The 23,055-nt window shown below is 39.3% G+C and overlaps 1 protein-coding gene across 1 annotated transcript; it reads right to left on the reverse strand.

Moving 5' to 3' along the window:
• Window positions 1-526: 526 nt before the first annotated feature.
• Window positions 527-22,509, reverse strand: allc (allantoicase). Its single transcript, XM_028440730.1, has 11 exons — window positions 22,420-22,509; window positions 22,298-22,348; window positions 16,505-16,592; window positions 11,888-12,007; window positions 11,733-11,812; window positions 11,536-11,668; window positions 7,423-7,578; window positions 7,270-7,343; window positions 7,088-7,196; window positions 772-875; window positions 527-700 (listed from the first exon to the last, which is right to left on the reverse strand). Exons 1-11 carry the CDS (start codon window positions 22,507-22,509, stop codon window positions 527-529), a joined length of 1,179 nt encoding a protein of 392 aa, XP_028296531.1.
• Between the last annotated feature and the right edge of the window lie 546 nt (window positions 22,510-23,055).

Here is a 23,055-nt window from a genome sequence, read left to right on the forward strand (position 1 = left end):
CCACTGGTGAATGAGCTGATATGTGAAGAGCTTTGAGACTGTTTCAGTGGTGATAAAGTCATTTATAAATCATGTCCATTTACAATTTGATCCCATAGAGCAGAGCCTAGAGTGATTTAAGACAACACCAAAACATGACTAATCACTAACTAACCTACTTTTAAGTTAACTAACCTACTTTAAGCTAACTAGCCTACCTTAATCTAACTAACCTACTTTAATCTAACTAACCTACTTTAAGCTAACTAACCTACTTTAAGCTAACCTACCTTAAGGCTTTTATTTTGTTAACAGTTAATTTGTCATCAATTTTCTCACCAGATTAAATAAACCCGATTCATTTAATCCAGTTCAGATTTAGAAACTATTTCACAAGTGAACTCTTGTGGAAGTACATCCTCTTCAAAATAAAAGCACAAGCTAATTTTTCTCTTATTGTGAAGTTAAAAGTTGAAAACCTTTATCTCATTGTTTGTAAAATAAACATTATGATGATGATCATTTATTTATTTATCATTTCTTCTTCTCACAGTTTGGATGTGGCTCGTCTCTGATTGGCTGAGTCGATTGGCGTACAGCAGCCCCATAGGCGGAGCCTGCTGATACCTCCATCAGGTGCTATGATGACGCGAACATGACTGACAGGTTTACGTACTGTCAGCTCCGCCTCCCGGAAGTGATGACGGTGGTGAGGGAGGAGCTAATGAAAATAATAATAATGTTATATTAACAATAATATTACTATTAATAATAATAAGGAATCACTCTGACCTTCTGTGCTGGGAGAAGCTCCTCCCACTCAACTGATTTCCACAGTTGCTCCTCCTCAGGACTCAGATTACAGCCATGGACACAGCACGAGTCAGGAGAGTTACCTATGAATCAGTTAGAGATGAATCAGTTAAAGATGAATCAGTTAGAGATGAATCAGTTAGAGATGAATCAGTTAGAGATGAATCAGTTAAAGATGAATCAGTTAGAGATGAATCAGTTAAAGATGAATCAGTTAGAGATGAATCAGTTAGAGATGAATCAGTTAAAGATGAATCAGTTAGAGATGAATCAGTTAAAGATGAATCAGTTAGAGATGAATCAGTTAGAGATGAATCAGTTAGAGATGAATCAGTTAAAGATGAATCAGTTAGAGATGAATCAGTTAAAGATGAATCAGTTAGAGATGAATCAGTTAAAGATGAATCAGTTAGAGATGAATCAGTTAGAGATGAATCAGTTAAAGATGAATCAGTTAGAGATGAATCAGTTAAAGATGAATCAGTTAGAGATGAATCAGTTAGAGATGAATCAGTTAGAGATGAATCAGAGATGAATCAGTTAGAGATGAATCAGTTAGAGATGAATCAGTTAGAGATGAATCAGTTAGAGATGAATCAGTTAGAGATGAATCAGTTAAAGATGAATCAGTTAGAGATGAATCAGTTAGAGATGAATCAGTTAGAGATGATCAGTTAGAGATGAATCAGTTAGAGATGAATCAGAGATGAATCAGTTAGAGATGAATCAGTTAGAGATGAATCAGAGATGAATCAGTTAGAGATGAATCAGTTAGAGATGAATCAGTTAGAGATGAATCAGTTAGAGATGAATCAGTTAAAGATGAATCAGTTAGAGATGAATCAGTTAGAGATGAATCAGTTAGAGATGAATCAGTTAGAGATGAATCAGTTAAAGATGAATCAGTTAAAGATGAATCAGTTAAAGATGAATCAGTTAGAGATGAATCAGTTAGAGATGAATCAGTAAAGATGAATCAGTTAGAGATGAATCAGTTAGAGATGAATCAGTTAGAGATGAATCAGTTAGAGATGAATCAGTTAGAGATGAATCAGTTAGAGATGAATCAGTTAAGAGATGAATCAGTTAGAGATGAATCAGTTAGAGATGAATCAGTTAGAGATGAATCAGTTAGAGTAGAGAGATCAGTTAGAGATGAATCAGTTAGAGATGAATCATTAGATATGGAATCAGTTAGAGATGAATCAGTTAAAGATGAATCAGTTAAAGATGAATCAGTTAAAGATGAATCAGTTAGAGATGAATCAGTAGAGATGAATCAGTAAAGATGAATCAGTTAGAGATGAATCAGTTAGAGATGAATCAGTTAGAGATGAATCAGTTAGAGATGAATCAGTTAGAGATGAATCAGTTAGAGATGAATCAGTTAAAGATGAATCAGTTAGAGATGAATCAGTTAGAGATGAATCAGTTAGAGATGAATCAGTTAGAGATGAATCAGTTAGAGATGAATCAGTTAGAGATGAATCAGTTAGAGATGAATCAGTTAGAGATGTGGGCTCCTGTCATACCTTTTGCAGTTTTACTTATAAAACCCTCCCTTTTTATCTGATATTTAGCTTTATTTGGGTTTTAACAAGAGCAGTGATTGTTTTCTTTGCTGATAAAAAACAAGAAGAGAAGGTAAAGACAGTGACAGTGGTTCTGGAGACGCTTATTGTCTTGCTTAAACAGGACAGAACTGCTATAGTGGCTGATTTTAAGGCTTCATCTGACGAAGATTCAAGCTGATGTTGTGAATCAAGAGCTGAGCATCGGTGATTTTGAAACTAATGCAGAGGACGTTAGCAGCGATTAGCTGCACTTGAAGCTACGTGTCAGTCAATACAAGAGGAGAACAAACTTTTAAAGACAACTTTCTGACCTGGAAGGAAGGAGCCGTAAGCAAAACATCTGGTTGGTGGGTTTACTGGAGTCTGTGGATGATGGGTTCACGGCCCACTGAGTTTTTCTCGCAGCTGCTTGTGGAAGTTTTCGGCGCAAAGACACTGATTTCCCTCCGGAGCTGGATGGAGCTGGATGGAGCTGGATGGAGCTGGATGGAGCTGGATAGAAGCTCATCTGGGCCTCAACTGAGAAATCCTGCTCCGTCATAATCTGCTTTCACTGCCTTCAGATCAAGGATTTGGTGATACGAGAGGCACAAAGACACCGTGGGAACCTGGAGTACTGTGGACATAAGCTTCATTTTTATGAGGACTACAACGTTGACGTCCAGAAGCAGTGAACCCGATACAAGGATGTTACTTCATCCAAACCACGGAGGGAAATCAACGCCTTGAAACAGACGTTACTGGTCGAAATATTAGTTAAGATTTTTCAACTAAAACGTGACTGACTGAGCGCGTCGGATACTCATTCCTGTAACTGCTACTATTAAACTGCGCTGTCATGATAGTAGAGCAGTCTCAGCTGTTCAAATTATGTTGGTTATATTTTGTTTATTTTTTGGCCCATTTTAGTGTTGGTACAACGTTAATATAAGGCAGGGCTTGTAGTTTGGAAGGACTTTATTGGTACGAGAACTGAGCAAGAGTTCAGTCGGTTGCTGTTGTTTTGTGCAGCCTGTTGGGGTATATATATATATATATATATATATATATATATATATATATATATATATATATATATTTGTAGTTACTGTTTTTGTTTTATTATGATTTTTATTTTAAACCCCTCCCTCCTCTTTCTCTTTGGGCTACACAATGTATAGAAATGATGACACTTTGTGAATGAATCATAATCTGACTCTGGTTCGTTGGAATGTGAAGATGTTAAATCATCTAATAAAACACGTCTGAAACATTTCAAGTCTGAGGAAGTATTTTTGCAAGAAACTCATTTGCATAATTCAGATTATTCACGTCTGGTGAAATGTTGAGAAGGACAGTTTTTAATGATCATTTTAAAGTGAAGGCCAGAGGTGCTGCTATTCTTATTGATCATAATATTCCATTTGTTTCCTCTACAGTTGTATCAGATAAAAATGGGCGTTTCTGTAATAAGCGTGTGACCTTAGCTAATCGTTATGGACTTAAAGACCCATTCATTGATTCTTGGAGGAGACTTTAATTTGTATATGGATGCAATATTACATCCTCCTTATGTTCAATGGTTCCTTGAGGGTTGGAGCCTCTCAGAGCCCTGGTGGTTTTTGTGCCGTACAGTCAGAGATACTCCTTGTTTTCTCATGTACACCATATAGATGCTTTTTTTATTGATCATTTATTACTTAACAGTAAATTCTTGTAGCTATGAAAGTACAACTGTTCTGATCATAGAGACTTGATCCATTATTACTTACAAACATTTCCTCTCAGATGAATTCTGAATGAGAATAGAACGTATGGGAGGCTATGAAGGCATTCCTCAGAGGAGAAATCATTTCATTGGCAGCATTTTAAAGACGTTCTGCGATGCAGGAGCAGAGAACCATTACAGACCAGATTCTGAACATTGACAGGCAATATGCTGAATCAGCATCACCTGCTCTGTACAAAGAACGCCTGAGTTTACAAACGAAGCTCAATCTACTTTCCACTCACCAAGTACAGGTTTCTAAGAGTGAGTTTTATGAACATGGTGAAAAGTCCATCAACTACGAGGTATTAGATCAAAGTTAGAACAGATAATGTGTCATCTGATCAGAAGGTGATTAATAATACATTTTATTCAAAATTATACAAACCAGAATCTATGGTGGATTTAAAAGATTCGCACAATTTCTTTGATTCTATTGAGATCCCTTCACTTCCCCCGGAATTTAAACAAATTCTTGAAGCCCCATCACAAAAGAGTTAATAATATCATCTATGCAACCAGGGAAATCTCCAGGTCCTGATGGGTTTTCCACAGATTGTTTGATGATCTTTTCTTTGTCAAGTTTTCATTGAATCACTGGAATCTGGTTCACTTCCTCCATCATGTTACCAGGCCTGCACTTCCATGGTGCTTAAAAAGGATTGTGCTTCTTACAGGCCTTTATCTTTGTAAACACTGACGGTAAAATATTATTGAAGCTTCTGGCCTGTAGGCTTGAGAAAAGTCTTCCATCCATAATCTCACCTGAACAAACAGGAATCTTTAAGAATCGACAATCTTTAATATCATTTACACTTTTATTCACACGATACCTGAATGTCTCATTGCTATTGATGCTGAAAAAGCATTTGATAGAGTTGAGTGGAATATCAGAAATGTTTTAATGGCCATGTACAGTTTTAAGGACAGTACATGGAATTTGTCTTGGTAGTTGGTGAACAAAACAAACAACAACAAAAATACAAAAACAAAGAACAACCCAGCAACAATAATAATAATAATGATAAATATAAAGGATGAGGGATAAATAAAGGATAGATAGAGAATAAAGGATAAATATATATATATATATACAGTGCAGCAGATAATGTCATCATGGAGGTGGTGATATATGTTTTTCACTTTAAAAAGATTTGGTTTTGATTCTTTGTTTTGTTCTTTGATTAAACTTCTTATGCTCGTCCCTTGGTCACTATTCTGACTATTTTAAGCTTTACTGTGAAACGATGCAGGCTGTCCTTTAAGCCCTTTGCTTTTGCTTTGGCAATTGAGCCGCTCGCAATCATAGTCCGGGACAGTAGAGAGATAAAAGGTATTATAAGGGGTGGCATTGAGCATAAAGTCTCACTTTATGCTGACGATCTTCTTTTATTTTTTTCTAATCCGCTCACTTCTTTACCTGCCGCACTTAAAATATTAGATACTTTCAGTAAGATTTCTGGGTATAAAATTAATTAGAACAAGAGTGAATTGTTTTTAATTAATGAGAAAGCTCAAATTTTCATTTTAAAGTAGTTTTTGATCGATTTAATTACCTTGGGATTTGTGTTAAACAGTTCCATCACTTGTTTAAAAATAATTTTCTACCCCTATTTGATCAATGCAAGCAAACACTTGGTCTACGTTATCTTTTTCCTTGATTGGTAGAATTAACTCTGTTAAAATGATCTCGCTTCCAAAGTTTTAATATTTGTTTCAATGTATTCCTATCTTGATTCCCAAATCTTTGGACTCTTTAGTCACTTCATTTCTTTGGAATGTTAACACCCAAGATTGAGGAAAGCTCTCCTTCAAAGACCCAAACCTTCAGAGGTCTGGCCTTGGCCAACGTTCAACACGACTATTGGGCCACAAATATCAGATCTACGCTGTATTGGAAACACTTTTACTTGGAACCGTCTGTCATCACAGAGTCTCATGTGGACAATAAGATTCACTTACCTGTAACTTTATGCTCATCATTTCCTCGTGCAATGCCTTTACTTAGTAATAATATAATAGACCATCAGTCTCTCAGAATTTGGTCAGTTTAGGAAAAGTTTTGGTCCAGTTTTTCTCACTTCAGAGTCCAGTTGCTGACAATGCAGTTCCCTCAAAAACCTCCAGATAATCCAATCGACAACTTTTTGTGAGTCTAACCAACCTCCAGGGGCGTGATATCGGTTTTGTATAACTTCATTTCAAATTTACAATTCTCTTCTGTTGATGTGATTAAATGTAAATGGGAACAAGATTTAAACACTACCATTATGGATAATGTGTGGGAGTCTATCCTTGGCCAGGTCCACAATATATCAATGTGTGCTCGACACACACTTATCCACTTTAAGATCATGCATCGTGTGCACTGGTCCAGGGCTAGGTTAGCACGCATTTATCCAGACGTGGACCCAACTTGTGGAAAGTGTAGTAGATACATTGATTCACATGTACTGGTCCTGCCCTTCATTGGTCCATTTTTGGTATTTAGTTTTTACCACAATCTCAGAGGTCCTGCATCACCAAATTCAGCCAGATCCAACCTGTGCTATGTATGGTGTAGCCCCAGATCTTAACTTGTCAAAAAACAATCTCAGAATGCTACATTTCTTATTACTGCTGGTCAGACCAGCTACTGTATATGACTCATATGGAAAGATTCCATGGCCCTTCACATTCACAGTAGATAAAATATGTAATGTCCTGTATGGATCTGGAAAAAATTAGATACACAGTTTGCGGATCTGAAAACAAATTTTATAAATTATGGCGCCCGTTTCTGGATTACTTTGAGAGACCCACATCTACAGCATCTGAGTAGCCCGCTGACCTGCCCCTGCACCCGCCCCCTTTTTTATTTTTATTATTAATTTAATTTATTCATTGTTTGTTGTTGTTCTGTTTAATGTATATGGGGTAAAACTAAAGAACATGTAATCATACACTGTTTAATAAAAAGAAAGATGACTCAGACCTTTAAAGTGGTTGGTATCCACTTCAATGGTTCTGATCCGTCCTCTGTGACCCAGTCTGAACACGGCCCACTCTGATCCTGACACCTGTAGAATCCCTCTGTGATCCACCTGAGGAGGTCAGAGGTCATTCATTGTTAATCACATTGATCATTAATCACATTGATCATTAATGTCTGTGTACTTTCAGATCTTTAGGTCTGTCTCCTCTCCTCGCCGTCTCCCATCCATCAGCCATACTGTCAGCTCTCCCTGGACCTACACACACACACAGTGACCTCAGTGTGTGTGTGTGTGTGTGTGTGTGGATGAGAGGCTCTAAGTCACTGATTCTAACCAATCATGTTGCGTGGATGACCAAAGTGGGCGTCGCTGTAGCCGAGGCAGACTCCCCCATTGGTCAGAGCTACCAAGTCTACCATCTCATTGGAGGAGACAGACGACCAATCCCTCTGTCCCACACCGTACACACGCAAACGAGCGATCCCTCCATCTGCACACACACACATATACACACACACACACACGCAATATACACACACACACACACACACACAATAATTTTATTTTGAATAAAAACACTGGATGAACTAAAGCCTAGTTGTGTGAACATTGTTAGAGAAAGAGTTTGTGGATCAGTGGAGCTCTGTTAGCCTCAGCTAGCACCAATGCTAACATGTAGCAGCTAGCACCTCAATGCTAACATGTAGCAGCTAGCACCTCAGTGCTAACATGTAGCAGCTAACACCTCAATGCTAAACATGTAGCAGCTAGCACCTCAATACTAAACATGTAGCAGCTAACACCTCAATGTTAACATGTAGCAGCTAGCATCTCAATGCTAACATGTAGCAGCTATCACCTCAATGCTAACATGTAGCAGCTATCACATCAATGCTAACATGTAGAAGCTAACACCTCAATGCTAACATGTAGCAGCTATCACCTCAATGCTAACATGTAGCAGCTATCACCTCAATGCTAACATGTAGCAGATAACACCTCAATGCTTACATGTAGCAGCTAGCACCTCAATGTTAACATGTAGCAGCTAACACCTCAATGCTAACATGTAGCAGCTAGCACCTCAATGCTAACATGTAGCAGCTAACACCTCAATGCTAACATGTAGCAGCTAACACCTCAATGCTAACATGTAGCAGCTAACACCTCAATGCTAACATGTAGCAGTTAACACATCAATGCTAACATGTAGCAGCTAACAGCTCAATGCTAACATGTAGCAGCTAACACCTCAATGCTAATATGTAGCAGCTAACACCTAAATGCTAACATGTAGCAGCTAACACCTCAATGCTAACATGTAGCAGCTAACACATCAATACTAACATGTAGCAGCTAACACCTCAATGCTAACATGTAGCAGTGAACACATCAATACTAACATGTAGCAGCTAACACCTCAATGCTAACATGTAGCAGCTAACATATCAATACTAACATGTAGCAGCTAACACCTCAATGCTAACATGTAGCAGCTAACACATCAATGCTAACATGTAGCAGCTAACACCTCAATGCTAATATGTAGCAGCTAGAACCTCAATGCTAACATGTAGCAGCTAACACCTCAATGCTAACATGTAGCAGCTAACACATCAATGCTAACATGTAGCAGCTAACTCTCAATGCTAACATGTAGCAGCTAACTCTCAATGCTAACATGTAGCAGCTAACACCTCAATGCTAACATGTAGCAGCTAGCATCAATGCTAACATGTAGCAGCTAGCATCAATGCTAACATGTAGCAGCTAACAGGGACAATGGTCCTAGTGGAGCAGACAGTGTCTCCAATCCACACTGACACTCAGACAGGGTTCAGAACCAATAATAAATCCATGAGTGACAAATGAACAAAGTCAATGATTAATGATTGTAGTGACAGTTTATTATTATTATTATTATTATTATTATTAGTCGACCACTCTGTGGTAGAGGATGTGGGCGGGGCTAGAAGCGCTGCTACAGATAGCATCGTCTGACTCAACTTATCAACTGTTATGTAGAAAAACTATTTCAGAATAAATTCATCATCTTCATCAGTTGTTCTGTTTATTTCATGATATTTACAGATATTATAAATATTTTACACTGTTTAGTTTATACTTCTCTGGAATGTTCTGGACTAAGTGAAGTTTTTTTTGTTTTTGTACAAAAACATATTTGTTTAAGAATTTTTACTAAAAACCCAGAAAAGCATGAATATATCTTAGTTGAATGCGAGTTTGTGCTTTGTGAACAATACAATCTTAATATTCTTTATTCATATTCAGAATCAGATTTCCTTTATTAATCCCAGGGGAAATTGCTAATTACACATTATGTTAGCACTGATGGAAGTAATAGAGGGTTTTCACAGCACGTCATCAACCCAGAAGTCACCATTTTGGAGAAAAGCAACAGGTTTACAAACAGCAACAAATGAGCAAATCCCGAATTTTGAGAGGAAATGGTGAAATATTGCTGTGTTTTTGGCTGTAATAATCAGTCAGAATGTGAAAAACGTGGAGTTTTACAGACTGACAAAAGTTATAGTAGATCATGGAGAACAATGTCTGTATTTTATAGTCAGTAATTTTACATCAGGAGAGCAGTGACATGAGACTAGCTCACCGTTGTTACACCAGTTGTTATTGATGTTTATGGAAACACCACTGCCATCATCTCCTGTCTGACATTTAAATCCAGCTCCAGGTCCAGTTTGTTCTCCAGGGAACAGACATTAGGACACAGGATGGAAAGGAGTGGCGTTATCTGAGGATTAGCTTTTACAGAGCTGCCAAGCCTCACGCTTTGAGTGTGACAGTCACACAATTTGACCCATTCTCACATCACACGCCACACTTGTCATTTCTCACGCTTATATTTCCCATTCAATACTTTTTTCATGATAATAAACTTTGGTCTTCACGGCTTGCCGTAACTCTGATTGTGTTTATGAGGTGAGTTGCTTTAAATGTGTCATTACGTTGTTAAGTTGAACAGACTGATTAACATCACATTGATAGACCATGTACACAAGAAGCAGTAGCTTCTCAGTTCTGATGTGGTTCCTGAGCCACGCCCCTCCCACACCCCACTCTCTAATAAAAACCCAACCTATCCACATCCTAAATACCAACAGGATCCCACTTTCTACTAACGTAACCTTCTCATGTTCTAGAGGTCACTCGGTTCCACAATTTAAAAACACACCACAGTTACAATCACAATTACAGTAGAAGTCTAGTCGACTTCACATTTGACTTAAAGAAACAGTCAGTCTATTCATCTCCATTTTTAACCACAAATAACAAAGCATCCACTCAATAGTAAACAATCTAATGCAATAAAAATTATATTTAAAAAATAATAAGTATATATACATACATATACACACATACACAGTTACCCATACATACTGTACATAATAACAATAAATAAATGTATGAAAGGAAGAATAAATAATTAGGAAAAAGCTGAAAGCTTGGTGAAATCCAGGTAGTTGATGATAACAGGATACATAATAGATCGTCATTGATCCATTGATCGTCTTTGATAGCGGTGGTGTTTACATAAACACCAATAACAACAATAATCAGCGAGTCCTGATGTAGAACTACTGACTATAAAATACAGACATTGTAAAATCTATAAAACCACATGTTCTGACCGATTAGTAGCGTTGTGTTCAAGACCAAGACAAAACCAAGACTTTCAGGAGCCGAGACCATAAACATTATTTTTATTTATTAAAAAAATATAAATAAATAAAATTATGACGAGGTTTGACAATTAAAGAACATTCTCTCTTTAGTTTTAGTTTCTTTTAAATACATTTGACAAACAAAAAAGGTGCCTGTAAAAAATGAACTAAAATATTAAAACTACTTCTGATACTGATACATTCACAATTATTCTACATATTTGAAAACAATATTTTGATGTCAGTTGAATGTACAGCAAGTGTTTAAAAGTATTTCTTTGTGGTTCGTGAAACCATATTTCACAACCTACAAGTTAGCGGACACGTTTAGCTCCGCCTCTCTCTCGCTGTGTGTGTGTGTGTGTGTGTGTGTGTGTGTGTCTCTCTCTGTGTGTGTGTGTGTGTATGTGTGTGTGTGTGTGTGTGTGTGTGTGTGTGTGTGTGTGTGTGTGTGTGTGTGTGTGTGTGTGTGTGTGTGTGTCTCTGTGTGTGTGTGTGTGTGTCTCTCTCTGTGTGTGTGTGTGTGTGTCTCTCTCTGTGTGTGTGTGTGTGTGTGTGTGTGTGTGTGTCTCTGTGTGTGTGTGTGTGTCTCTCTGTGTGTGTGTGTGTGTCTCTCTGTGTGTGTGTGTGTGTGTGTGTGTGTGTGTCTCTGTGTGTGTGTGTGTGTCTCTCTGTGTGTGTGTGTGTGTCTCTCTGTGTGTGTGTGTGTGTGTGTGTGTGTGTGTGTGTGTGTGTGTGTGTACCTGGGTACATGTTTAGTCTCAGGTGTGTAACTCTCTCTTTAAACGTTACTCTGTAATAGTTGTGGCATGTGTCAGAATAACCAGGCTGAAGTGGGGACACTCCCACCAGTTCAGGCCACGCCTCCGACTGCAGCTGTCAATCAAATGACGTCATCAGAGAAGCTGTCACATGACCATGGTAACGGTCAGTTCGTTACCTTGGCTACAGCCTCCATCTGAGAGGTAGAGGCCGCATGTCCCGTTCGGTCACCTTCCAGGGTGAAAGGGGGCGGGGCATCTGAGGAGGAAAACGATCACATGTGAGGGACGCTGATGGCAGTGATGAAGGTGATGATGATGAGGATGTGCGTACTCAGACAGGCCCCCTGGAGGGAGAAGTGAGGGGCGTGGTTTCCTGTGAAGAAGGAAGTGTCCACGTCTACACCAAAGATTACTCCAGGAACCCCGAGATTAATGATGCACCAGTCATGACCTACAGACACAATACAGACAGAGAGACATGTTACAGACACGTTACAGTTACAGACACATTACAGACATGTTACAGACATGTTACAGACACGTTACAAACTCATTACAGACAAGTTACAGACATGTTACAGACACGTTACAAACTCATTACAGACAAGTTACAGACATGTTACAGACACATTACAGACAGGTTACAGACACGTTACAAACTCATTACAGACAAGTTACAGACATGTTACAGACAAGTTACAGACATGTTACAGACACGTTACAAACTCATTACAGACAAGTTACAGACATGTTACAGACACGTTACAAACTCATTACAGACAAGTTACAGACATGTTACAGACACGTTACAAACTCATTACAGACAAGTTACAGACATGTTACAGACACATTACAGACAGGTTACAGACACGTTACAAACTCATTACAGACAAGTTACAGACATGTTACAGACACGTTAGACAGGTTACAGACACGTTACAAACTCATTACAGACAAGTTACAGACATGTTACAGACACGTTACAAACTCATTACAGACAAGTTACAGACATGTTACAGACACATTACAGACAGGTTACAGACACGTTACAAACTCATTACAGACAAGTTACAGACATGTTACAGACACGTTAGACAGGTTACAGACACGTTACAAACTCATTACAGACAAGTTACAGACATGTTACAGACACGTTACAAACTCATTACAGACAAGTTACAGACATGTTACAGACACATTACAGACAGGTTACAGACACGTTACAAACTCATTACAGACAAGTTACAGACATGTTACAGACACGTTAGACAGGTTACAGACACGTTACAAACTCGTTACAGACATGTTACAGACACGTTACAAACTCATTACAGACAAGTTACAGACATGTTACAGACACATTACAGACAGGTTACAGACACGTTACAAACTCATTACAAACAAGTTACAGACATGTTACAGACACATTACAGACAGGTTACAGACACGTTACAAACTCATTACAGACAAGTTACAGACATGTTACAGACACGTTAGACAGGTTACAGACACGTTACAAACTCATTACAGACAAGTTACAGACATGTTACAGACACGTTACAAACTCATTACAGACAAGTTACAGACATGTTACAGACACATTACAGACAGGTTACAGACACGTTACAAACTCATTACAGACAAGTTACAGACATGTTACAGACACGTTAGACAGGTTACAGACACGTTACAAACTCATTACAGACAAGTTACAGACATGTTACAGACACGTTAGACATGTTACAGACACGTTACAAACTCATTACAGACAAGTTACAGACATGTTACAGACACATTACAGACAGGTTACAGACACGTTACAAACTCATTACAGACAAGTTACAGACATGTTACAGACACATTACAGACAGGTTATAGACACGTTACAAACTCATTACAGACAAGTTACAGACATGTTACAGACACGTTAGACAGGTTACAGACACGTTACAAACTCATTACAGACAAGTTACAGACATGTTACAGACACGTTAGACAGGTTACAGACACGTTACAAACTCATTACAAACAAGTTACAGACATGTTACAGACACATTACAGACAGGTTACAGACACGTTACAAACTCATTACAGACAAGTTACAGACATGTTACAGACACGTTAGACAGGTTACAGACACGTTACAAACTCATTACAGACAAGTTACAGACATGTTACAGACACATTACAGACAGGTTACAGACACGTTACAAACTCATTACAGACAAGTTACAGACATGTTACAGACACGTTAGACAGGTTACAAACTCATTACAGACAAGTTACAGACATGTTACAGACACATTACAGACACATTACAGACATGTTACAGACACATTACAGACAGGGTACAGACACGTTACAAACTCATTACAGACAAGTTACAGACATGTTACAGACACATTACAGACACATTACAGACATGTTACAGACACATTACAGACAGGTTACAGACACGTTGCAAACTCATTACAGACAAGTTACAGACATGTTACAGACACGTTACAGAAATGTTACAGACACGTTACAGACAGGTCACAGACATGTTACAGACAGATTAGACCTGTTAGAGACATGTTACAAACAGGTTACAGACACGTTACAGACATGTTACAGACCAGTGACGTGCCGTTAGGGTAGGCAAGGTAGGCAGTGCCTACCCAAGGGTGAATTGATATTTTAATTATTATTTTTTTATTTTTTTATTATTTTTTTTTAAATTATAAATTATTTATTTTTCCATTTCCAATAGCCTACAGTACCTATAAGTTTGAAAGTGTCCGCATTTTGTGCGTTTCATAGCCCAAATTACTAAACAGCGCTATTTCCTGGAACAGCTGCAGTCTTTTTTTCTTTTTTTTTTCGCTCCGCTGTAAGGCAGAGGGAGGCCACGCCCCCTCCCAAAGGCACGTTGCTCTTCTGCCTCTGTTCCCATTGCGTGATTTTACGTGTTTGCACATGCGCAGTCAGGTCCCCAATATGACATCCATTTACGCGTAAAGGCAGTGTAGAGATCTGCCTTTGCAAGTAACTGTGCTATGCTAAATGCTATACGTAAGTTCACAGTACATTAGTGAATAGATGACACGTGACTGCTGCTGCTACGTTCTCTAGCTAGTGGGCGGGATAACACTACAGTCAGGATGACAGCGCTAGAGATGATAGAGAAACTTTGTTTTGAGGAAAAACAACATCTTTTAAAAGATGGAGACCAACACCTGAGCTACCAGACCTTCAGCAAAGCTAAGATCAGAACATTGTTGGTATTTTCTACAGTGAATGGAACAAAAGGAAGGATTGACTTTGTGGATGCTCCTCACTGAGGATGTTCTGAGTTGTTGTTGTTGCCTTTTTCTCCATGTTTCTGTGTTTCCAACACAAACAACAGATGTGCTGCCGTGTCATGAGATATATGTTGTTGGAGAGTATGGAGGCTATAGTAAATAATGTTTATGTTTCTTTAATGGTGTTTATGATGTTGATTTTGTTAGATGATAAATACTTGTTCATGTGGATCTTGTTGGGTTTTTTCTTTCTTATTATAAATTTCATATTTTGATAAGCGCATTGAGATGACTTTGTTGGAAATTGTTTTATACAAATAAAGTTGATTTGAATTGAATTAACACTTGCCAGCAGAAACATATGAAATTGTCATTGGTGGTCTCCATTTGCAACGTGCCTACCCAACCCTAGTGGTCACAGCACGTCACTGTTACAGACACATTACAGACAGGTTAGACACGTTACAGACAAGTTACAGACACATTACAGACATGTTACAGACACGTTACAGACAAGTTACAGACACATTACAGACATGTTACAGACACATTACAGACAGGTTAGACACGTTACAGACAAGTTACAGACAGGTTACAGACAAGTTACAGACACGTTACAGACAGGTTAGACACATTACAGACAGGTTACAGACAAGTTACAGACAAGTTACAGACACATTACAGACATGTTACAGACACATTACAGACAGGTTACAGACAAGTTACCAGTGTTTGGAATAACGGCGTTTAAAATAACGGCGTTATGTAACAGTGTTTGTTTTTCAGTAACGGGGTAATCTAACTAATTACTTTTTACACCGTTACAACACCGTTATCGTTAACGTGAACGTTAAATGTGGTGCGTTACATGCATTGATTGAATAAACTGATCTGAAAATTCCCTGGATTCATACTGAGCTGTAGTGAGGAGGTGGGTTAGAAACAAGGTGAGAGATTATGATTGGCTAAGGAGGAGTGCCAGCACACACACACACACACACACACACACACACACACACACACACACACACACACACACACACACACACACACACACACACACACACACACACACACACACACACCAGATGTGATGACTCAGCAGAGATGGTGAGCGTGGAACAATCTGATGAAAAGTTGTTATTTTTAATGTAATGATACAAACACTATTTTATATTAATTATGATAAAAACAAGAACGTACATGTGAAGTGTTCATTATATCCAGGAGTGAAGACTTTGTCCACATCTGTTGTAAACAACTATAATTTAATGTAACACCTCATAACGACACACATCTAAAATATATGATATATTTGACATAAAGGACCTTTTTTTAACAGTAACACAAATAGTTACTTTACTTAGTAATGAGTTACTTTTATTATAGAGTAATTCAATTACTAACTCAATTACTTTTTAGAACAAGTAGTGATTAATTATAACTAATTACTTTTTTAACATTCCCAACACTGCATGTTACAGACACATTACAGACAGGTTACAGACAGGTTACAGACAGGTTAGAGACAGACATGTTACAGACAGATTAGACACATTACAGACATGTTACAGACAGGTTAGAGTCAGGCAGTTTACAGTCATGGTCTACAAATGGGTTATGGACAGGTTACAGACAGGCTCACAGACATGTCAGTGACTGACCAGCACTCCTCTTCCTCCTTGTCTCCCATCCATCCATCCATTTTCCACATTCAGTGAAGGCTGACGACACGAACACTGGAACATCTCTCTGAGACACACAGTCTGTTATTATCTGCACACTGACCTACAGACAGATTTATAGACACACCTACAAACAGATCTACAGACTGACCTACAGACTGACCTACAGACCTATATATATTCATCTTTTTGGAAAAATGTCTTCCTGAAGTGCTGGGTGACTCTCTCACCCCCGGTAATTGAACGTACACACCAGGGTGAGCAAATTTACCACGAGTCAGTCTTCAGCGCCCAGACCAATAGTTATGAAATTCCTAAACTTTATGGACCAGGAGAAGACACTGAGAGCAGCCAGACAGCAGAGGGAAGTGCAGTATGAAAATCAACGAGTCAGCTTCTTGCCAGATTTATCGGCCGAAACCCGTCAGTGGCAATTTGACGGAGTTAAGGTCAAGCTTCGGAGCATGAATGTCTGCTACGGATTGCTTTATCCAGCCCACCTGTGATCACCCATGATGTTATTTTTAAGGTAACGATACAAACACTATTTTATATTAATTATGGTCAAAGACAAGAACGTACATGTGAAGTGTTCATTACATCCAGGAGTGAAGACGTTCTTGTGAGAATAAATGATGGTTGATTGTATTTCTGTCCATAATATTTTGATCGATAGTAAACTGCTGTCAAACCCTGAAGTCATCTGCTCCTTGGTTACACTACCACCTACATGTCACCTATTATTTTGCTATCTGGCTCACAGTTAAATGTTTTGCTTACTGTATTTTGTAACATTTCTTGATGGCAAAATAGATGAATACTTTTCTCTGAATACAAACCAAAAAAGTCCTTCAATAAAATGGGAAGCATTCAAGGCATACTTAAGGGGACAGATAATAAGCTACACTAAATACAAATCCAAAGTATATTGTGCACAACTAGACAATCTCAAACAAAGAGTCAAAGAACTTTATGACAGCGTTATCCTGGAAAAACAACAAGAGCTTCTCATATTGAAATCCCAATGCTATGGCTAAAGCAGTCATATTACGACCAGGTAGAAAAGGATGGGAAGCTGTTAGCATGAATTAAAAAAATACAAACACACAGAGCCATTAACTCTATTACATTAGAAGATGGAAAAAAATCTGGTTGATCCGGTTGAAATAAATAATGTCTTTACAAAATATTATGAAGAATTGTATAAATGTGAATACCCAGGCAGCTCAGAAAAACAAAATGAGTTTCTTGACTATCTTAAATTCCCAACTTTAGCTGAGGAGGCTAAAATGGATATTGAGAGAAGGTTATGTGTTGAAGAACTATCAGAGGCTTTGAGAGGTATGAGCAGTGGGAAGGCACCAGGGCTCGATGGTTTATCTGTAGAAATATAGAAGACATTCTCAGGGAAGTTGCTACCACATCTCCTAGAGATGTTTAATGAATCCTATGACATTTCTTTCCAGTTAAAACCAGGTAAATCTCCATCAGAAAGAGCATCATATCATCCCATTTCTTTAATGTCGTGTGACACCAAAATACTATGCAACGCCCTGGCTAAGCAAATTGAAAAAGTCATACTCAATCTGACAACCAAAGTGTTCAGGGCAGAGAAGCATTTCATAACACACGTAGGTTGTTAAATGTCTTATATACTAAACAAAATGCCAAGGACCATGCTATCCTGTCCTTAGATACCGAAAAGGCTTTTGTGGAGGTATGTTTTTGATACACTAAAAAGATTCAGTAGTAGAGATTATAACTAATAACCAAATATCAAAGCCTTTTAATCTTTGCAGATCTACACACCAGGGTTGCCCCATGTCCCCTTTACTATTCTTATTATCCATCAAACCTCTGGCCGTGGCGATTCGTCAATCGGTTGAAATCACAGACATAACAATATATATATATTGTTTTGTTTTTGACAAGTCTGGGAACCTTGCTGAGTGCACTACGCCACCTTCTGGAGACTTTTGGGAGATTCTCTGGTTATAAAATCAATAGTGGTAAGAGTGCCTTATTGCTGCTGAATAAAGAGGAGACAGAAGGTCCATACACAGTTTGCTATCGCCATGGAAGGATTCACCTACTTAGGAATTAAAATAAGCACAGATATTGGAAACATCTTACCAATCAACTATGATCCCCTGGTAAAAGAAATAGAAGAATCTTTAGAGGAATGAGGCACAAAGCATATCTCTATGATAGGATGCATTAATATTATCAAGATGTCAATTCTACCTACATTTCTATATGTATTACAGTCAATCCCTCCCCCCACCAGCCTCCTTCCTTTCCACACTAAAAAAAAGCTTCACCTGCTTTATATGGAATAATAGACGCTGTTCTCTACTTACCTTATGATCGTGGAGGACTTAGACAACCTAACGTTAAACTTTATTACTGGGCAGCTCCACTTGGAGCTGCAATCTTTTATTTTTGGGATACAGAGATTCCAGCTTGGGTAGAGATAGAAAATAGTACAATAGAACTTCCATTGTGGATGTACCTTTATTCATCACAAACTAAAATACTTTGAAAAGGCACAAAACCCATTCATCAATAACACTATACCAGTCTGACATGTGGCCCACACCTTTCTGAATGAAGCTTCTAAACTTTCTATTTGGGAAAATAATAACTTTAAACAGTGGATGGAGAGACGCCTGAACAAAATAAAACATCTGTATAACGAAGGTACTCTATTGTCTTTCCAACATAAATATGACCTTCCAAGGAAACATTTTTTCAAATACTTGCAAATCAATAATTGTATTTACTCCCAAATTTAAACCACCCTGTAACCTCCGCTGTCGACTGTTGAAGAACTCACACTAAAACATGTACATGACAAAGACCAGCTGTCTAGGTTTTATGATCTATTACTAACTCTTTCATATCTGTCTGCATAGAAAAATGACCTCCAAGTAGAGGAATGGGAGAGGACACGCCTTCTGGCCCAAACCATAAATACTAAAGTCAAACTGTTACAGTATAAATGGTTTCTCAGGACATATTACACCAGCTAAATTACACCACTTCAATCCTGATATTCCTGACAATCAATGCATATCCAATGCAAAGAGGAAGTTGGTCTTCTGTTCCATTGCATGTGGGAATGTTAAAGCTCCAGATGTTCTGGAGTGAGCTAGTTAAAGTGATTTCTAAAGTGACAAATAGTGTTAATCCAGTGGAAGTAAAATGATGTTTACTCCATATTTACCCTGAAGGCTTCTCTGCAAATGTAAAGAAATGCAAACTAATCACTTTCTGTCTGTTACAAACGTGTGATTGCTTTAAAATGAAAGATATTGAAGGACCTAATAACTGCAGTCAGTGGATTAAAGAAATGTCTTTCTTATACTTTATAGATGACCTAAATGTACAACTGTCTGTGACTAGACAACGATTGGTGCCACCACCATCATCATAAGAAGGCCTTTATTTATTTTATTTTTATTTTTATTAAAATTATTTTCTGTATATTACTTCTTATCTATGATCACTTGCTTTTTTATGTTATTGTATTATTATATGTGATTTTATTTTATTATAATTGTTTTTCTTTCTTTGCTGAGGGAGGGTTTTTGTGGATTCTTGTTGTTTGTTGTTATTCGTCCTATTAATGAAAAAATCAATAAACAAATTGTGAAAAAAAAACATAGACAGTAACCGGATACATGTTGTAATCAATAACCTGATACGCTTTAGGTTATTTAAGGTTATTTACATAACCCCGGTTCTATGAGTAATATGAGTGAGATGTCTCACTATGGGATGCACACTGCTATCTGCAGCCATCAGAAGCATTTATATCAATCTGCCAATCCTGATTGGCTGGTAAAACATGTCCGGCCGCCAGGACACTCCGACCTCCTATAAAAGGAAGAGGCGGACAAACACCCTCCATTCAAAACACTCACCTCTTCTCACTCGTTCGAGCAAGAAGGGTGGTCTGGTGAGACATCTCACTCATACATTATTACTCATAGAACCAGGGTTATGTAAATAACCTAAAGTTCTATTTCATAATATTTTGTGAAATGTCTCACTATGGGATGTGGTAGCTCCCGTATTGCAGACATGCTTATCAAGTGGATACCAGCCCGCAGGGCAGAAGTCTGTACACATCACGTCGAGGATGTAAAAGCTGACAAATATGAGGAGTGACGTCCAACTCGTGACTCGTGTCAGACCCTGACACAAGTAAGCCAAAGCAATGGCCTCCACAACCCAGTGTGACAATAGCACATGGATGTCACTGACCCGCTTAGCTGACGCCAGAGCCAGTAACAAAACTGTTTTCAGAGAGGCAAACTTCAAGTCTGTCTCCTGTAGCGGTTCAAAAGGAAGAAATTTAAGTCCCTCCAGAACCACCGCCAGATCCCACGGTGGCACCAGTGGTCTGGACACGGGGAGGAGCCTGCACGTTCCCTTCATAAACCGGCAGATCAGCGGGTGCTGACTTGCCGGTTTCTCCCCAAAGCCTATATGACAAGCGGCGATCGCCACCAAATACACTTTCACAGTAGAAGAGGCTTTGCGCTTGTCAATCAGGTCCTGCAGGAATGACAAAACCACTCTAGATTACGTCTCAAGGAAGAGCACCGACCCAGGGCGGGGCTGCTAGCGTGGCCCATCTCTCGCCTTTTTTGAGGGAGAGTTTGGGTAAAACGCTGTGGTCTACTCACCATGAGAGACTCCATCCGTGATGTGGTGGTGCCCTCTCTTGGTGGAACAGTGCCCTTCCCTTGGGGCGAGCATGTCTCACTGCACGTCCAGGGTGACAGTGTGATGACGGGGGCCCGGGGCCGAGGCCTCCCACCGAGGGGGAACAGCGGGTGCCGTCACCGTGCTACTTATTGTGGGAGAATTTGCTTTCATTTGGAGCCTCGGCCTCCATTTCTGTGCTGAAGCAGGCAGGGAGATATCAAGGATGCATGCCGACGTGTACAGGAGCTTTGAAGGACGTCGAGGACAGCGTTTTGGCTTGAGACGACAGCTGGTGTGATGGCTTCTGGAAGCTTGGATACCGGTGGTATGAAGCATGGAGTTGGGCTGTACACTGGAGCGTGAGCGCCTAAGAGGAGGACCAATGTGCATAGGAGCACCGAGGCGTTGAGGGTTCGAGACAACAGCTGTGTGCTGGTGTCTGGAAAGCTCTGGAACTTGTGCGGTGTGGAGCATAGAGTGGGGCAGTTACCGGAGCATCAGCGTTGGGAAAGAGCCATCAGCCGGAGCCGAGGCTCGGAGGTTCAATACCTACTGGTGATGAACAGGACAGCACTCAACCAAGCAGAGCAAGGTGAGCGCAGGCTTCTCGACCTGATCTGGTCCAAGCAATGCATCTATACTTACCAGCGTTCGTTGACTGGAAACCGAAGATCCATCTGAGGACAGTTGAGCTGATAAAAAACATGAGATATGCTGAGAGGGAGAAGATGTTTCACCAGCCAATTGAGATTGGCAGATTGATTCTGAGGGCTGAAGATAGGAGTGTGCATCCCATAGTGAGACATCTCACGAATAGAACCTGATACATGTTGTAATCTATAACCCTGATACATGTAAAGCTATCATGGATCTAAATGACAAAGACCTCCTTCTCTCTCTGAATCTGTTTTTCTGGTGATTTTCCACCTACAGTCAGAGACAACCCACCCCCCCGCCACCACCCAACCACCTGGTCCTGTGAAGCTGACACTGCTAACTGCTAATGCTAACTACTAACTGCTAACGCTAACTGCTAACTTTTGGATACACACTGACCTTCAGCAGGTTAGAGGCTGGAGCGAACCATTCATCTGTAGCAAAAATCACCTGAAAACATAAGGAGGAGGTCAGGAGACACACAGACACACACACACACACACACACACACACACACTGACCTTCCCTCCCAGTGTCTCACACACTAAGTTGTTAAACTGAAGGAAGTCCAACTCCTTCTTCACCTTCTGAACCAACACACGCTCAGCCATGGTAGACTCACACACACACACAGAGACACAAAGTCCACACACTAACCAAACACACAAAGTCCAAACACACAGAACATATTGTTGTTGTGTTAAACTACAGAAGATAAACCTGGATCATTTACACTAAGTATTAATCTAGTGTTCACTCATGTATCTGTCCTCTACTATTCAACTAATAAAATAAAGTGTGTTACATACAAACTGCTTAATGTGTTTATCTGAACTGAACACACACGCACACACGCGCGCACACACACGCACGTGCACACATACACACATGTACACACACACATACACGTACACACGCACACACACACATGCGCACACACATACACACACACGCACCCACATACACATGCACACACACATACACACACACATACACACATGCACACACACGCGCGCACACACACACGCACGCATACACACACACACGTGCACACATACACACATGTACACACACACATACACGTACACACGCACACACACACATGCGCACACACATACACACACACGCACCCACATACACATGCACACACACACACA

Source organism: Gouania willdenowi (genome assembly GCF_900634775.1).
Source record: "Gouania willdenowi chromosome 24 unlocalized genomic scaffold, fGouWil2.1 scaffold_320_arrow_ctg1, whole genome shotgun sequence".
Classification (NCBI taxonomy): domain Eukaryota; kingdom Metazoa; phylum Chordata; class Actinopteri; order Blenniiformes; family Gobiesocidae; genus Gouania; species Gouania willdenowi.